At 45.8% G+C, this 18704-nt stretch overlaps 1 protein-coding gene across 2 annotated transcripts in view; it reads right to left on the reverse strand.

Annotated features, from left to right (window-relative positions):
- Positions 1–18704, reverse strand: part of Tgfbr2 (transforming growth factor beta receptor 2) — an 87473-nt gene that overhangs the window by 24309 nt on the left and 44460 nt on the right. For both annotated transcript variants that reach the window (XM_051202046.1, XM_051202049.1), the window contains one exon: positions 17583–17773. In XM_051202046.1, coding sequence (XP_051058003.1) covers positions 17583–17773 — 191 coding nt within the window. The remainder of the gene's footprint in view (positions 1–17582; positions 17774–18704) is intronic.

Genomic DNA, 18704 nt, shown 5'->3' on the forward strand with positions numbered 1-18704 from the left:
CGCCACCATGCTGGCCTCTGGGCTTCTCTATTGGAGTTGTAGGTGTGGGCACACACAGGCGTCTCCATGGCCCAAAAAGTCACAGAATGTGTTTCTTCCTGCCAACCCCCAAACAAGAGAGACCTCCCAAACTGAGCACATGCCATGCATTGGCTGGGCTCACAGGTCTTACATAATTCTTAGACTTAATTGCAGAGAGAACTAACTCTGCAGGGTACAAACAGCTATTATTTTAAGACCCAAATCCCAGAGAGGAAAGCTGAAGTTCTGAGTGTTTAATTCCCCAAGATTGACTCAGGCAATAAGCAAGCTAATGTTTGCAACAAGCTCTATTGAAACAGAGCTCTTAGCCGTGTGCTACAGTGTCTCTAAATGTCACACCAGTGACCCTGGTGAGAGCCAATGAAGAATGGCTTTAAGTAACCTTTCAATTTGACACAGTGCTTGTCTTTATTGGAGGCTATAACAGGAGCTTGGTGAAGTGCCTGGTGGCCATCTGCTCAGAGATGCAATCAATTATTTGTCTTTTTATGTGTGTGTTTGCCTGCGCGAATATATGCATACCACACCCACTCCTGGTACCCACGGGAATGAGAAGAGAGTTTTTGAATCCCCTGGATCTAGAGTTAGAGATAGTTGTGTCCCCTCATATGGTGCTGGATACTGAACCTTGGTCCTCTGTAAGAACACAATGGGCTTTTACCAGCTGAGTCTCTCCTTCTGTTCTTGGGTAGGGCATCTGAAAGGCCATACCATCATCATGGAGACTATTTCTCATTCTCAATTCCAAACTACAGTGGGGAACTACCCCTATGTAAGCATTTTTCCCTGCTAGGAGAAAAGGCTCTAACATGAGAGAGAACTTAGTAACCTGCCACGGGGCCTCATATATACGGAGACTCAAGTCACACTTGTGAAACTAGTATGACTAGTTTGCATGGAAAGTTTTTTATACAACATAAAATTAGAGATAGCTCTAGATAGTAGGATTCCTTGAAGGGTCATTTTTTTTTTTAATGAGGCTTTATTTTTATAATAGCAAATATCCTCAGCTTGGGCTCCAGGTATTTAATGAGCAAAAGGCCTCAGCTTCTCTCCCCTTTAACTATAATATATCATTTACTTTTTAAAGATAATTATTTAATATTTCATGTGTATGCGTGTGCATCTACATGAATATATGTGCACCATGTGTGTACAGTGACCTTGGAGGTCAGCAGAGCATTGTCTGTCCTGGAACTGGAGTTCCAGATGGTTGTGAGCTGCTGTGGGGTGCTGAGGTACAAATCTAGGTCCTCTGCTAGAGTGGTAAGTGCTCTTAGCTTCTGAGCCATCACTCCAGCCCCAAACTAAGTACTCTGAATCATATCTGAGTGTTTGCTGTACCCAGGATTACGTCACCAGTAGAAATCACACACACGTCCATACCACATTATATCTGGAAGAGACAATGGATGCTTGACAAATGGATGCTTTACTTATCACTTAGACATCTCGGGTTTTCTTTCTCTTCAGATCTGCTGTTAGATCCTGCCTGAGCATTATTATAGAAACATATATTCATCTATAAATTATGAGGTCATTGCATTTCAGCGCGGCAATATCTCACTCATGTTTACAAGTCTCTCAGAGCAATAGTACATGTTTCCTCTGACTTCAATTAGTCCATAGTGCAAATGCACAAAAAAACAAAGTGCCCTTGGAAAAGGAAAGGTGTCCGAGTGACAGCGTTCCGATCGCTGGTTTAAGACTGGCCCATCTCCCTGGGGTGTGGGTAGCAGATGGCACAGGTAGATATGCCTGAGTTGGTGCATGGCTTTCCATCTAAGTGACTGGGGCGTCTGCTGATGACCTTGCTGAGTCTGGGAAGGAGCTCTCTTCTGCAGTGGGCAGCCCTCTGTGATTCTCAGAAATGACAAGTAGCATATCATGAGCTTTGGCAGGCAAGGTACTAAGTGACTCATCCACAAATACTGTATGGTTTTCCCTGCAACAGTCCCAAATCAGGTTCTGCGTTCCTACATTCTGGATGTAGGTATCGGGCTGCTCATGTCACATTTACTTAGAAAGGTCCCTACAGCACCTCCCCCGGGTAGGCACTGAGTAAATAGATGAGTGTTGTCAATTTTAAAGTCCTAACTAAGGTAGTGACTTGGAGGATGCCTTTCCTTCCTACAGTGTATTTCATTCTATTTCCACTCTCTTCCTGGCCAATTTCACACTTATCCTGTGGCTCCAGATGATCACTGTGACATGCTGACATCTGTGCAGTTAGAAACTCAGTGACATCTCTCCAAGGATCTCTCTGGATGTCATGTAATGTACATGAACATATACACCAGATCACCAAGGTGAGCAGAAAGCTGCCACCCACGTCCCTTTCAAGTGCATATCCACACACGATGCCTTCATTGGAATTATTCAACTACTTTAAATATTAACATAAGAGTCCATCTGTGTTCATCAGGTTTCTATCAAGATATAAATAACAATCCGTTTAAAATTTCTGCTTGTTTCAGTTATTATTATTATTATTTGCTTTAGTCTTTGAGACAGTGTCTCACACAGCTCAGGTCAGCCTCAGATTCTCTGTATAGCTGCAGGTGACCTTGAACTTCGGATCCTCCAGCCTCACCTCCAGGGTTGTAGCATTAAAGGCGAGTACCACCATACCCAATCTTTGTGGTGCTGAGGTTGAAGCTAAGGCCCCAGGCATGTTAAACAAGCCTTCTGCGAACTGAGCAACACCCCCAGGCCTCCACTTAGAATGTTTTTGTCACCATATTGACCGCATTATTCATTTTTACTGAGTCACTTTTACTTAAAGCCATGAGAGATTTTCTGTTTTAAGTTCTGTTTAACCATCAGCATTAGATATGGGCATTGGCAGAGAACATAAGGGGCCTGGGTGTCACTAGTTTTCATAGCTCTCTCTCTCTCTCTCTCTCTCTCTCTCTCTCTCTCTCTGTGTGTGTGTGTGTGTGTGTGTGTGTGTTTACAAGACTTGATTTAGAAAATACATTTACTCTCCACTCAGTGTATGGCATTATCCCCTGAGTGTTTTCCTGTCAGTTTGTACAATTTTATGTCATATTTATCTTTATCTTTTAAGGCAAAACCAAAGAAAATGAAAACATTTATCTTACAAAACTGCTTAGTTTTTTTAATTCTGAAATTGGCAAAATTATTCCTCACAATTAGCTAGACACACACACACACACACACACACACACACACACACACACACACACAGCAAAAAGCTTGAGATGACCTTGCAGGTTCCGTGCTAGGGAGGCTGCGAGGTGGAAGAGAGAAACAAAGGCTCTACAGGGTCTCAGACTTGGAGTCACTTGCCCCGGACACATCACCCATCCTCTTATCCCAGGCACATTAGCCAAATTTAAGATGCTCCATCTCAAGCTGTGATGGTCAGCTTTCACTGTTTGATTGACAAAACTACAGTCACCAGGGGAGAGATTTCAATGAGGGATTGTCTACAGAGTGTTGAACTGCAGCATGCCTGTTGGGGAGGGTTGTCTTAACTAAGGTAACTGATGTAGGAAGCCCAGCCCTCTACGGGTGGCACCATTCCCTAGGCAGGGGCTCCTGAACTGTGTGAGAGTGGAGAGATGGAGCTGAGCACACATTCATTCACTCCCTTCCCCTCTTGACTGTGGTCATGATGCAGCCAGCTCCTGAGCTCACTCCCCTCCATGATAGACTAGAACCTGGAACTGTGAGTCAGATAAAACTGTTGTCACACACATTGCCACAGGAATGACACCAGAACGCAAGGGTATCTGAAACAACACATTTAGCCCAGGAACAAAACATGGCCTCTGTACATCACCATTCTGGTTGTCTCCTGGCCTTTTATTTATTTATTTTTCCTCCCTCAGTCCAATAAAACACAAATGCAGAAAGCACATAAAACAGGTATCAAGATCAGTGAATTACTATAAGCCAAACAATCTTAAAAATCACCAATCTGGTAAGTAAAGTATGTGTGCCAGGCATCTACATGATCCCCAACTTGTCTTCAGACAGCTGCTTTCCCTTTCCCTCAAAAAAGCAACTCCTCCTCCTCATGCCTGGAGCTAGAATGTGCTTAACGGTTTTCTTTGTTTGTTTATAATTTCACCATCAAAAAGTACATGGGCAGTTCTCACAGTACTAGCAGGACTGAGTGAATGTTGCAGAATTTCTATCCTTGAGGAATTCTATTGAACTGTCCTGAAATTTTAGTACAAAACCACTCCAAGTCTTAGAAACACCTAATCAGAAACTGTAAGACAAATTCTCAAAGTGTCTTTATGTATTTGTTTATTCATTTATTTACTCATTTATTTGGAGACAGGATTTCTCTGTGTAGCCCTTGCTGTCCTGGAAATCACTCTGTAGACCAGGCTGACCCCTCATTCACAATGATCCACCTGCCTCTGGCTCCCAAGCACCAAGATTAGAGGTGTGCACCATGCCTGGCTGAAAGTGTCTTTATATTTTTTTTTAAATGCTCTGGTCTTGTCACAGTCAGTTTTTACTGTTGACTTGACATAATCTAGCATTACCCGGGAGGAGAAAACTCAATTGAGGAACTTCCGAGATCAGTTTGGCCTGTGGCAATGTCTGTAAGGGATCGTCTTGATTGATGACAGGTGTTGGATGGCCCAGCCCACTGTGGGCAGCTTCATCTCTAGGTAGGTGCAGCTCGGCTGCATGAAACAGATAGTTAGCCAAGACCCATTGAACTAGCAAGTAAGCTGTACCACTCCATGGTCTCTGCTTAGTTCCGCTTGGGTCCTACACTGACTTCCCTCAATGGTGAACTATGACCTGGAAGGAAAAGCCAAATAAACCCTTTCCTCCCCAAGTTGCTTCAGTTAAGGCATTTAATACCCATTAGAAGTCAAACCAGAACAGTCCTGCCCAATTCACTTATATATTTCTGTCTATATAGCTCTATGTATATGTATATGCATACATACACATTCATAGATGTATTTATCAGTGTGTGTAGGTGTGTGTGTGTGTGTGTGTGTGTGTGTGTGTGTGTAAGTGAGGCAGTTAAGTAGGCAGGTAGGTGGGTAGATAGATGATAGGCAGGTTGATAGACAGACAGTCAGACATGGAAAGGGAAAGGGAGTGAACTCAGCTGTGACGATGTATACGTATTTGATAATTCTAGAGCTCACATATTTTGCTGCCATCGCCTGGATCTTTGAGCATCTTGTTGTCCTGGAGCAGAATCTCTTGCTATCTTGCCATTCAAAGAGAGGTCCCCAGACCAGCAGCAGGAGTGCACATCACCGAGGAGCTCACTGGAGAGCAGAGTCTTTGCCCCTGTTCTCATTGTCACTGGGTTTGAGTGCATTTTAGTGTTCCCTGGGTGGCTCATTCCCTCCCACCTTAAACTTCCAGAAGCCCCTTTTGCAAAGATAGAGTAGGTTTCCTGGCATTCTGCCAGAGACAGTGCATCCCTAAAGCAGATCACTGGCAGAGTGCTGGCACAATTGTATTCAGACTGGCCAACAAGAAAACAACCCACAATCCAGCCAATTCACCAGAAGTGGAGTGCGGAGTGAGATAGGGCTCCCCATCCATTGTCTCCATGAAAAGCAAACAAATGCAAGCAAATACTTAAAAAGGATTTCAATTAAACATCAGGAGAGTAAGCCGGCGGGAGACACAGGACAACTTTAACTGGCACCATGGTGACAGTGCTGCTAAGCATTCTGGGTAAATTTTGAGAACATTTCTTGTCCTGTAATGGGGGAATAGGCTGCCTCTCTGTGTGCTTTGTTTTAATTCCTCTTGCAAATATCTCAAAGCTAAGCCATCCCCCGGCCCCTCCCTACTCACCAGTCTCCTTTGCATGAGTTTCTTCTTGACTCTACTTTGAATAAAGTTCAGTCCAATGCAACAGCACCTTCTGGATTGCTCTTGGGAGGTGGGGGGGGGGTAAAACCTCAAGGTGAGAGCCACAGCAGAGAGGCCCACCATTTTAGCCACAGTTGGCACAAGTTCAAATATTGGGATTGTAACGGGAACTAATCCCGTAACATGGGATATATCAAAGTCAGTCTTTATGGGTGCTGGGGTGATACCTCACTCGGTAAAGCGCTAGCCATATAAGCCAAAAAACCTGACTGATGGGAGATGCCATTATGTATACATGTTTCTTAGACTGGTTAATAATAAAGCACTGTTGGCCAATAGGGAAGGAAGATAGGAGGGACTAGGAGACAAGGAGGAAAGAGGAAGTAGGAAGGAGGAGCCAAGATGGAGAGTCAGGAGAAAGCAGTATGTCGGCCGGCTCCCCAGTAAGAGAAATACATAGATCAGCAGAAATGGGTTAATAATTAAGGCAGAGCTAGCCGATAAGAAACAGGTAACCGGGCCAACAGAATTATATCTAATACAGAGTCTCAGTGTGTTATTTGGGGCTGGTGCGGTGGCGGGACAAGACCAGCGGCGGGAGGAAAAACCGTACTTGTTACACCTGACTTCAACCCACGTTTTAAAAGCTGGGAATGGTGGTCTGTGCCTGCAATCCCAGCACTAGGGAGACAGCAATAGGAGGTTCACTGACCAACCAGCCTAGCCTACTTGGTGGGCTGCAGGCCAGTAAGAGAGCTCACTTCAAAAAGAAACGATGGAGTATGAGGAATGACATCTGATGTTGTCCTCTGACCTCCATTCATACTCACACACGTGCAGCAAAGCACACACACACACACACACATACACACACTTTATATTGAGTTCAATATGATCTCTTCTCTGCAACATGATGTTTGGGTTGGAGTAGCAAGAAGTTAGGGAGTTGAGAAAAAGAGGCATTCTCCAGGGCACGGCTTAAAACTCTGAACTGTTAGCCTGTGGGCCAGAGAACCTCAAACAGCTTGAAGGCTGGAGCCACAAGGTTTAAAGCTGAGGCAATGGAAAGGGCAGCCGATCACTGACTGAAGCTGAAATGCAACGTGAAAATAGCAGCTACTCCCCACTACCCACAGCACACACGTCTGGGTTAGGAAAAACCTTTAACCACAAAGTTCACTCCAACAGGGATAGAGTGTGGCTACTTCTTCCCTGGCCTGTCCATGGTGTTTACGCCCAGAAGCCCGCATCATCCTGACTCCATGTGACTGTCAATTTGGCAGGCCCTACAATTACCTACAAGACGAACACTGGGCATGTCTGTGCGGTGGTTTCTGGACTGGATTAGCTAGAGAGGGCAAAGCCATCCTGACCATAGGAAACACACTTCAATGGGCTGGGGCCCTGGGCCTAATGCAAAGGAAGAAGTGAGCTGAGCACTGGCGGCCATCTCCTGTTTCCTGACCAGGATGCACTGTGCCCCAGCTGCCTTGAACTCTGGTCCTTCCGTTATTTTCCTGGTTGCTAGTCTCCTGACTGCGCTTGGGAATCCTCAATGCCGAGATGCACTAGCCTGATACTTTATGCTCTAAACCAGTGGTTCTTAACTTATGGGTCACAAGGGTCACACACCAGATATTCTCCATATCAGATATTACATTGCAATTCATAACAGCAGCAGAACTACAGTTATGAAGTAGCAATTAGAATAATTTCATGGTTGGGGTCAGCACAACATGAGGAACTGTGCTGAAGAGTTGCAGCACACAGATAAACCAAGAGACTAGCAGAACAGCCATTCCTGAGTCCAGTGCTTCCTGGTGTTGGCTACATACTGGATTATTTTAGGGGATTAGAAAACATTCCTGAAACCTGGTCCCTGATCAGTTAAGCCAGAAAGTGCGGAGGGGGGTGGGGTGGGGTCACAGCTAATGCAGCACACAGTTGCCACGGCAGCTACGTCAGCCTGGCCCGGAAAAAACAGAAGACACTTAACAGCTAAATGTGACGTGCAGGTGAATGAAAAGATACGTTAGATTTGTCTGGAGTTGGAGTTATAGGCAGGTGTGAGCCATCTGATGTGGATGCTGGGAACTGAACCTGGGTCTTCTGTACGAGCACTGAGCCATTGTCCCGGACCCAATACAGCTTTCCCTAAATGAGAAGGGCAAATGCAAATTGTTTTATAAAAAGTCATCCGTTTTGGAGTGTGTCTATGTGTGTTGGCAGTATGGGCATATGTGCATGTGAGCCAGGGCACATGCATGTGTGTGTGTGTGTGTGTGTGTGTGTGTGTGTGTGTGTGTGTGTGTGTAGGTAAGAACCCATCTCAGGTGTTCATCAAGAGCTGCCCACCTGCTGGGCGGTGGTGACACACATGCTTAATCCCAGCACTCCGGAGGCAGAGACTGGAGGATCTCTGTGAGTTCAAGGCCAGCCTGGTCTACAGAGAAGAGAGTTCCAGGACAGCCAGGGCTGCAACACAGAGAAACCCTGTCTCAAAACAAAAACAAAAACAAAAACAAAACAAAAAAAAAAAAACAAAACAAAAAAAAAAAAAAAAAACGATGCTCACCTTGCTTTTGAGACAGTGTCTCTCTCTGGCCTGAGCTCAAGAAATAAACTGGTGAGTGAGCCCCAGGGGCCTTCCTGTCTCTGCTCCCCAGTGCTGGGATTACAAGTTATCATACTCTGCTTTTTAATACGAACTTCAGGTCCTTATGTTTGCAAGGCAAGTGCTGAGCCATCTTCCTCGGGCCTGTTATCACCATTTTTAATAGATATAATAACTGGCATGCCAAAAAGAAAGGTTTACATAAGGGTAGGCAGGAGTGGCTCACTATCAGAAAGGCCTCTCAAAAGCCAGGTGGCTGTACATAGAGCCGTCCCGATATTCACTCTGCAGTTTAGCCTGGTTAGAAATAAAAACCAGCCCACAAGGCTTCCCAGCTTCTTGGAGCATTTTCTTTTTAACCTATCGTACATTTGGACTCTTTAAAGTAGCAAACACAGTCTCACACATTTGCCATCGCCTGTGGGTGTGGGGTTTGTGGGACATATTGGGGCAAGCTGGATGGGACAAAACCAGTATGGCCAGTGCCATACCCAGGCTCCGGTTGCTGCAGCGGCCACTCATATCCATCCAGCGGGTGAATCCAGGGCAGGCAGTGCGCACATGGACCGCCTTCGGCAGTTACACATGGAGAATGGTGTCCTACAAGAACTCTCACAACCTCCCACCACCGCTAGCTTCAGAAGACCTGCTCCGGAAAAAGGTCACTTACAGAAGGGAGCTGCTTTGCCTTAAGTGGCCCCAAATACTTCCTATGCTGGGCCTGACTGAGTGGCAGCACAGTTCGTAGTTTTCCTTGTCCAGACTCGGGTTGCACTGAAGGATCTGGAATTGTTCTCTAGTTAAGTTTGTATATAACCTGAGACTTCAGCTCTGTGCCACCATTCAAGTGACAGACTGGGAGACAACTCCACCAGTTTGGACCCATAATGTTCTTCTTATTCATCTTCTCAGTCATCTTTCTACATCTATTTCTTTTTTGTTTTGTTTTAATTCTGTATTTAGTCCAGAAAGTAAATCTGCCTTGTTTCCTCTCAAAACAGATGCCCAGCTGGAAAGCAGCTGTTCTGAGGGCTGAGTGCACAATCCAAAGGCGATGCGTGACCAGAGGTCCCAGGTGGCCACAGGGACACTTACTCTTCTCCTTGCATGAAAGATCTAAAGGGACTGATCCCCAGCACCCCAAACACTGGCTTGGTGGGTGTGGCCTATCTGCCATTTCAGCATTGAGAAGCTGAGACAGAGGAAGCAGAAAGTTCAAGGTCAGGCTTGGGAGTACAGTTCAGCTGGCAGAGGACTTGCCTAGCATCCATGGGCTGGATCCAGAGCAGACCAATAACCGGGCATGGTGGTGCAGGCCTGCAATCTAAGCATGCATGAAGCAGAGGCAAGCAGATAGGAGGTTCAAAGTCATCCTCAACTACGTAAAAAATTGAAAGGCATCCTGTGCTATCTGAGAATCTGTCTCAGAATAAAACAAAACAAAACAAAACAAAACAGGACTCAAACAGAAAACCCTGATTTTCTTTTTCTAAGAAGTCAGTTATCCAGTGCTGGGGCTTGGCAGCCTCAACATTGGGGTTCTGGTGGGGGGGGGGAGCGAGAGCATTGCTTCTAAACCTCTCTCACTGGGACACAGTAAAGTGTGCAAGGCATCCAGTGCACACAGAACAGAGGAACTGGACACTATAGAAGCACACCATTAAGGTTCCAACAGGCCCAGAGGGAACTGCTGGCTGAGATGTACTGCTAGCAAAGTTAAACATAGACAGGAAACCACATGTCTGATACTGTTTAGAAGAAGAAAAAGAAAGAAAGAAAGAAAGAAAGAAAGAAAGAAAGAAAGAAAGAAAGAAAGAAAGAAAGAAAATCATTTGTCTTCCTGCCAGAGCGAGCTCACAAACCAAAAGGCTGTTTTAATTTAAAAAGAAAAAATCTACAACAATGAGAGAGGAAGGAATAGAGCGCTGTGGTTAGGAGTCCTTGCTCTCCCCCATCCTCTCAGCATCTCAGGTTAGCCTATGTGTGTCTCCGTGCTAACTGCTAAAGCTTGCGTGCAGCTTGAGGCCAGCAGTAGTCACAGCTAGGTAGCACAACGGTCTGCATCCCTATAGAATCGTGAAGGTTCTACTTGGTGTCAGATGTGGCTTGGAAAGTCCTGGTTTCCTTCTTTAAAAATAATTACTTATTTTGTGTGTGCATGTGCCTCTGTGTGTGTGTGTGTGTGTGTGTGTGTGTGTGTACACTCCAGTAATAACAACAATTAAATCAAAGAAAAGGAATTTGAAATTTGAGAGAGAGAGAGAGAGAGAGAGAGAGAGAGAGAGAGAGAGAGAGAGAGAGAAGGTACACAGGAGGTTTTGGAGAGAGGAAAGGGAAAGGAAGAAATGATGTAACTATATTGTAATTTCAAAAACTAAATTATTATAAAAGAGGAGCAATCATTCCTAGGCAGAGAGCACATGGAACACAATGGGAGCCTCCAATCTGGCATCTTGATGGTCCTACGTGTTCTTGGTCTGGACTTCGGGAATAGCTCTGTCCTGCCTGAACAGAGGGGCCTGCCTTACACTTGGTCTGCTAGATGTCTGGGAGTCAACTCTAGTGTTAACTCCCTTTCCTGACCGCCCACAGTGCCTCTAATGTTTTAGAATAAGCTGTTTTCCTCCACGTGGGAAGCAAATGTAGGATGATCAAGAATAATTATTGGGATCTGGAAGCTTCTAGAAGCCACCTCGTTTACTTCCTTGCGGTTCATTTTCTTTCTCTCCACATTTCAAGTGCCAGCAGCATACATAACAAACCACTGGAAAGCCATACAATTCAGATAAACTGTGTTTGGTGCCACAGTGTCAGATTCCTGGGCCACGGAACATCTCTCTTGCAGATCCAAGCCAGCAGAGTGGCTTGTGAAAGACAACCTGAAGACATGTCTCCATGTCCTCTTGTTATTGGAAACTAGAAGAAACATTCTCACAGCTAAAGGAACACACACAAAGAATCAAGAGGTGTGATTGCTGAAGCTGAATCTAGAAATGCTGGTTATCAATAATGCTCAATGGAGAAAATCAGATCAAAAGCACAGTGAAATGCTCCTATCTCTTCCCATTGAGAAGAGCTGTGATTGAAAACAAAAGACCAGATAAGGCAAGCATTAGCACCTGTAGAGGTGCTTGCTTCCAAGTCTAGCAGCCTGAGTTAAATCCCCAGGGCTCACGTAGTAGGTAGAAGAGGAGATCCTACTCCCAAAACCACCCTCTGATTTCCACATGCATATTGTGACACGGGCACATCTCCCCATACAGAAATATATAGCTGTCATTTTAAAAAAAAGAGGCAAAACTAACTAACACTTGTAAAACTGTGAGAAAGGAGAATTGCCATAGACTGCTGGTAGAAATGTAAAATTGGTACAGGCATCATAAAAAGCAGCATGGTGGCCATGATGGAAAGTGGCATGGTGGCCATTGTAAACCTAGAAACAGAATTTCCATATGTTCCATCAGTCCAGAGATAGCAAAGCCAATATGTCTAGAGATATTTTGAGAACCCTGAATGCCCATCTTCATAGCAGCATTATGGACAACGGCCAAGATACAAAAACGAAGAGTCTCTTGATGGGTAAATGGGTGAGCAAATGTGAATATGTATATTCATCTGCTGTGGAATGCTATCCTCTAAACCTAACAGCATCCCATTCAAGGGAAGCTGTGATGGCCTAAGAGGCCCTTGAGATGGAGCCTGCTGTCTTCCTTCATATAAGGAGGACGTGGGATTCGTCCTTGGACCCTCAAATGGGATGTCAGCCGCTTCTTATAAATCCTTCTATTTCAGCTGCTCAGGGTCTCAGTCTTTGTGGCCACTAAAGTCTATACCTCATATAAAGTATGGGAGTAGGAGTATCCATCTTTGCATATCTGGGGAAGTTATCATCCATGCTGGGGAGAGATTTTGGAGTTATTGTTTTGCTTTGGAGGTCATCCATGATCCTGTAAATTCCTCCTCACTCAGCCGCTGTAAGTAACTGCTTTGCCAAGTTGGACTTGAGTAGAATCATACTTGGGTCTATTATAGTCGATGCCTTTTCCTCTCACCGGGAAAAGTTCTGCAACAACATGCACATACACATCATTCAGTTATTAAAAATGAAATTCTCCCATCTTCAGTAGTGCAAATGATGCTTTAAAATATGGTGAGTGGACTAAGGCAGACACAGAAGGACATTTCCACCAGGAAATGAAAAGGTTAACTTCTCAGCGGTAGAGAACACAATCGTAGATACTGGAGCTTGGGAAGGGTGTGGAGAGAGCAGCTAACAGTACAGGAGGGCAGTGGGGTGGACAAGTGGTACCTAACGGTCTACAGCACGGTAGAGGCACTGGGTTGACAAAAAACTAATTGAATATTTCAAATAGTAACTAAAGAGGGTGTTGGGAATTTCCACACAATGAAGTGATAAATGCTTGAGGGAAGTGACGAACCAATTGTACTAAAGATGGTTACACGTGTACTTAAATGTTATATTGTAATCTAAATGCCACACAGCACCCAAAGCATCACATTGCTCCTCAAATACATACAATTCCTACATCTACTGGAATACTGTAAGGTAGGGATGGGAAGACGGATGAGTGGGTAAACTGCTTGCTGTGCAAGCGTGAGGACCTAAGTTTGGATCTGTGCAGAACCTAGGTGTGGACATGTGCACCTACGACCCCAGTATGCTGGGGAAGCTCTAACTACAGATGGTTATGAGCCACCAGGCCTGGGTACTGGGAACAGAGCTCCAGTCCTCTCCAGCAGCAACAAGCACTCTTTACTGCTGGGTCACCATTTCAGTGACCATCCCCACCCCTACCCCTGAGTGCTTCTGACATTTCAGTGTCCCTGAGGTCCTGTGATGCTGCAGATGCTAGAGGCATGGGGCTGGCTATTCTGTCCCATTTAGAAGCAATGTTGGAGGCACACGGCTGGTCTGCCCCATTCAGAAGCATGTTCCTTGCCAGGGAGGTATGAGTAAGGCAAGCACATTAGCTGGAGTTTTCTAGAAACCTCTGCACTGCAGATCAGAAGGACCACTGACTAGTCCACCAACTACATCTTGCTGACAGTTGAGTTAGAATGCTGCAGATAGAAAATTATCTCGGGTTATCTCTATTCCCCTTTAGTCACTGTTCGTCACCTACCTCAGGATCTGACCTAACACCCTTTGAGGATCAGGTGAAACGTTTAGAATGAGTTAAGTGACTAGCAGACCCCTGGTGTCCACCAGACCAGAAGCTAAGACATCAAATAGAGCATGAAATCACCGGGAGATGTTTCTCTGCTGTGCCATAACCATATGGTTTCCCCCAACAATATATTTACTAAATGTCCTTATATTTAGCTGCCTTTTGTGCTATAACTATAAAATGTTGAAGTAGCCATCTCCACTGGGGAACACATTCTCCAGGCCCACCTGAGTCTGTATTCCCAGACTAAAGCTCACTCCTACTTACTCCTACTTGCCTCAGAACAAACTCTCATTCCCTTTGGTGCAAGAGATGCTGTGTTGGGTAGTTTGAGGGTGTTTGCTTTGTTTTGTGGTAGAATTTTTGTGTGTTTTTTTAATTAATTTTTTTTGATCAACTTAACACATGCAAGAGGCATCTGGGAAGAAGTGACTTCAACTAAAGAAATTACCTCCATCAGACTGGCCTGTGAGCATGTCTTGATTAATTTTTAATGTGAAGGGCCCAGCCTACCTGGTGAGCAATTCCATCCTTGGTGGTCCTGGATGTGTGTGTGTGTGTGTGTGTGTGTGTGTGTGTGTGTGTGTGTGTGTGTGGTGTGTGTGTGTGTTTGTAAAGTAAAGCAGGCTGAGCATACTTGGAGACCAAGCTGAATAGAAGCATTCCTTCATGGATTTTGCCTCAGTTCCTGCCATGAGTTCCTGCCCTGGCTTCTGTCAGTGATGAATTAATGATGAAAAATGTAAGGCAAATACACCCTTTCCTCCCCAAGTTACTTTTGGTCATGGTCTTTGTCCCAGTAATAGAACCCTAACTAGGACAGCTGTGTTTCACATGGGTTCTGTGCAGCTGCTGGGGACTCTGGAGTATTGACAATAACCCTGAGATGTCACCATAGTACTAATCCAAAAGCATGGTATAACCATGCAGAGATAAGACCATGCAGCCCTGAGCAAGCTTCCTGTGGAAATAAAGAATCAGAAGGGACTGGCCCAGAGCGTGACTACTCCAGCCATGGGTCCGAAAGACACTGCAGGCCCTTCCACTCTTATTTAGCACTGTGATCCCAAGTCAAAACACGAACAATGTGCCTAATTTGTCATATTATTCACCAATGTAGGGGCTGTGGTTAGCGTTGATTAGAAATCCTAGACTCAGCATGCTCCCTTTGACTGGGGAAGGTATGTGGGGAGAAATGAGAGTGTGAAAGAAGCTCATATTAAAACAAAGCAAGCCTTTCCAGTGTGCCTGTGGTATGGTACCCAGACATCAGGATGCTGTTCACAGGGCCTGGCCAGAGCTCAGCTGGAGAACCCAGATGCCAGAATAGACCTGAAGCCAGACAACATACAATTCTAGCATCAGAGAAGCAATGGCAGAAGGATCCCCAGGCTTAGTGTGCAGCCCAACCTCCTTGGTGAGTTCTGGGCCACCAAGAATCCTTGTCTCAAAAGCAAGGCTGAGCTGGGAGACAGTTCAGTAGACAAGGAGCTTGCCACACAAGCTTAAAGACTAGAGTTCAGATCATGAATACACTTGCAAAAGCTGGGTAGATTTGGTGCCTGCCTGTGGTCCTGGCACTTGGGAGGTGGATCAAGGGGATCAGGAGTTCAAGGTCATTTTCTGCTATCTAGTGACTTCAAAATCAGCCTGGGATACATAAGACTTTATCCAGATAGGAAGGGAGGGAGAGGGTAAGAAATGAACTAATGAACTCAACTAAGTTGAGTAGACAGTGAGCGCCTTTGGATCCTAGCAGTTCAGGCAAAGATCAGTAGGTGTCTTGCATGAGGCATGGAGAGATGCCTCAGCTGGTGAAGTGCTTGCTGCACTCAAAGCATAAGGACCAAAGTTCGGATCCCCAAACACACACAAAGCCAGCTGGTGTGGGTGTGGCAGCCCCCTTGGAGTCCCAGCACTCTCGAAGCAGAGACAGGGTTCCTCAGAGTAAGATGGCGAACCTGATGAGCCCAAACGCGAGCTGAGTTCAGGGAGAGTCTGCCTCAACAGGCCAAGTAGAACATGATAGAGGAAGACAATCAATGTCTTCCTTGGACCTCTGCATGCATGTGCACATGGATGTGTCACACATGTATAGATATGCATAAACATATGCACACAGACACCACATGTACACATACAAAAACCAAACAGAAAAATGTCTTGCAAACTGGCGTGCCATCTCCCAGTCACAAGGCAACTTCCCTCGAACATGTTTACCTTTCCTACACCGCAGACTGCACTGCAGACCTGGCACCCACCCGTCTTGCCTGATGATAGCTGCCACCTGGCTGCACCCTGAATTTAGCTGAGTGCTTGGTAGATCCTCAGGTCTTGCAGCTAAAGAGATCTTCAGAGACGGGAAGGGAGATGTGTTCAGGGACAGCTGTGAGGACTGGGCAGTGTCAGGCTAGAGTCCCCTTTGCTTCTGACACTTTCTCACCCCCTCCCCCCTCCTGGGCCAATGCAGGAGTCACCGAAGCCACCAAGCATTGCAGCAGGCTTCCTGAGTGATGGCGGCATGAGCAAAGACACCAGTCTGTCATCTACAAAGCTCACACTGGAGAACCACACGATCAATCACACACAAAATAAAATAATAAACAAATCACAAAAACACACCCCAAAAAGTTTTAAGTAAGTTCATGGTCTTGCTTTGGTTTGCATTCACAGCCATCCTACAGGCTGCAGTTGGGAATCCCTGGATGGATTTCTGACTGGATGACAAGGTCTCTCTGTAATCTGTCCCCTTTTCTGAAGGGTCTGGCATGCAGCAGGTAGACAGGTGAAAAAGACCTGCCAGTATTTCTGTCTGTCTGTCTATCCTACCACCTGTCCATCCATCCATCCATCAATCTGTCTAGAGGTTTGGGCATCTGGAGGTTGAATAACACAGTAACATCACACCCTCAGATACTGAGGGCACCCAACGCCCAGTTTTTTAAAGGGTTTGTGTCAAAGCCATGGCTATTGATTTTAACAGGAAGTCAGAAAACAAAGGAGGGAAAAAAATCATTTTAAAAAGCAAAAATAAGAATCCCAGCAGGAACCCAGGGCTAAGAGGTGTGAGAAAACTTATTGGGAGTCGCTGACTATTATTTCATAGAAATAATAAATGAATGAAAGGAATGCTTTGAAACATCTCGACATCAAGAGTAACTGTGCCTATAATCTTGGCTGAGGCAGGATTCTAAATTTGCAACCCAACTTGGGTTGTACAAAGTGAATTACAGGCTAACTTGAGCAGCATAGTGACTGTCTAAAAATAAGCAAATAAATATACAGATAAATTAATTCATTAATTAAAATATCTTGGTAGCATATTTGGCTAAACTCAGTATTTATCCACAGTTCCACAGAACAATATTTTTGACCAGCTAGCCCAGCCTAATCATGTCCCAAGTAAGAGACCCTGCTTCTAAAAGCAAGGTGGACAGCTGCTGAGGAATGATGTTCAAGGTTGGCTTCTGCCCATCATATACATAAGTGCCAGCGTACGCGCGCGCATGCATGTGCGCACGTGTATACACACACACACACACACACACACACTGTGCACATACTCACCTGTCTAGGTCAACACAGAAAAATAAATTTTTAATAATATAATAATAATAATAATTTGCACTTCTAACAAATCCCCAGTTGTTGCTGCTACCCTGAGAATGGCCCTGAAGAACCACTGCTCTGCGAGAAGGAAACGGCTCATCAACGCCAGGTACCAAGATGAACCGTGGGGCGTCAAACTTGAGAAGGGCCAGAAGGGACTCCACTGCTTGCTGAGTACCTCTGACCGACAGGGGAGTGGACACATCCCCTCCCAGCATCCCAGCATGCTCCAGTGCTCTGCACCGCAGGCTCCCCTGGAGGACCGCACCACACCGGGCGGACACGCCTCCCACCTTCTGAAAAGATGATGTGGTCATTGCACTCCTCCATGCTGCAGGCACACATGAAGAACGTTTCGCCGGCCCTCTTCTTTTCCTTCATGATGCACTTGGGAGAGGTGGCGTCTTCCACCGGAAAGCCATGGTAGGTGAGCTGGGGGTCGTGGCAAACGGTCTCCAGGGTGATGTTCTCATCATTCTTCCTCCTGGGGTGCAGAGGTTCGGTGAGAGGAAGAGGAAGATAGAAAAGGGGGTGGGGGATGAATGAAGAGTCTCCGCATAGAACAATCAAGCCTGCACTTTCCCCAGGAAGTAGTTCCCACTAACGGCAGTCACTTCCTGTTCTCCAACATCCTCACGCTGCCCCTTACTCTCCTGCATCAACTGTGTTTATCCCTCCCTGCATCTTTGGCGCATCTCAGAGTCTCCTTGGGGGATCTCTACCGGAGAACTCAGGCATCAGCCTTACCGGAATCTTCACACAGAAAAAGTGTGGGAAAGAGGGCTGCTAGGAACCTGGGTCCTTTTAGATCTCCCCTCCTGGGGCTCTACAGGCTCACATTGTGCCGCTAGCTTATGTGGCAGAGTTGGTGTCCTCTAACCAGGAGTGTTTAAAGAGGAGCATGAGGGTAAACTAAACCTCTTTCTTTTTATCTTAGGTGTGCATGTGTGTGCGCGTTTATGTGTACCTGTGCACATGTGCGTGTTGGGGTCAGAGGTCAACCCCCAGTGCTGTTCCTCGGGAGATGGTTACCTTGATTATTAAGACAGAATCTCTCTCTGGCCGGCAACTGGCCTATTCTGCCAGGCTGGCTGGCCAGCAAGCCCTAGCATGCTCTTGTCTCTGCCTCCAGAGTAACAGGATTATAAGTGCATGCCACCACATCTGGCTGTGTCTGGGGATCCAACTTAGGTCCTCATGCTTGTATATTAAGCACTTCACAGACTAAGCCATTTCTAAAGCCCATGATCTGTTTTTCCTGCCCGCCGGCCACAAGTCACTCTGTGTGTGTGTGTGCCGGGGGGTGGTGGGGGTGGTTACACATAATGCCAACCGCTGAGAAAGGGGTTGAGGAGAAAACAAATAATGAAAGCAATAGACAGAATGGCAGGGTGGTCTACCTTTCCAGGGCAGAA

This window comes from Phodopus roborovskii, unplaced genomic scaffold (genome assembly GCF_943737965.1).
Source record: "Phodopus roborovskii unplaced genomic scaffold, PHOROB, whole genome shotgun sequence".
NCBI classification, from domain to species: Eukaryota; Metazoa; Chordata; class Mammalia; order Rodentia; family Cricetidae; genus Phodopus; species Phodopus roborovskii.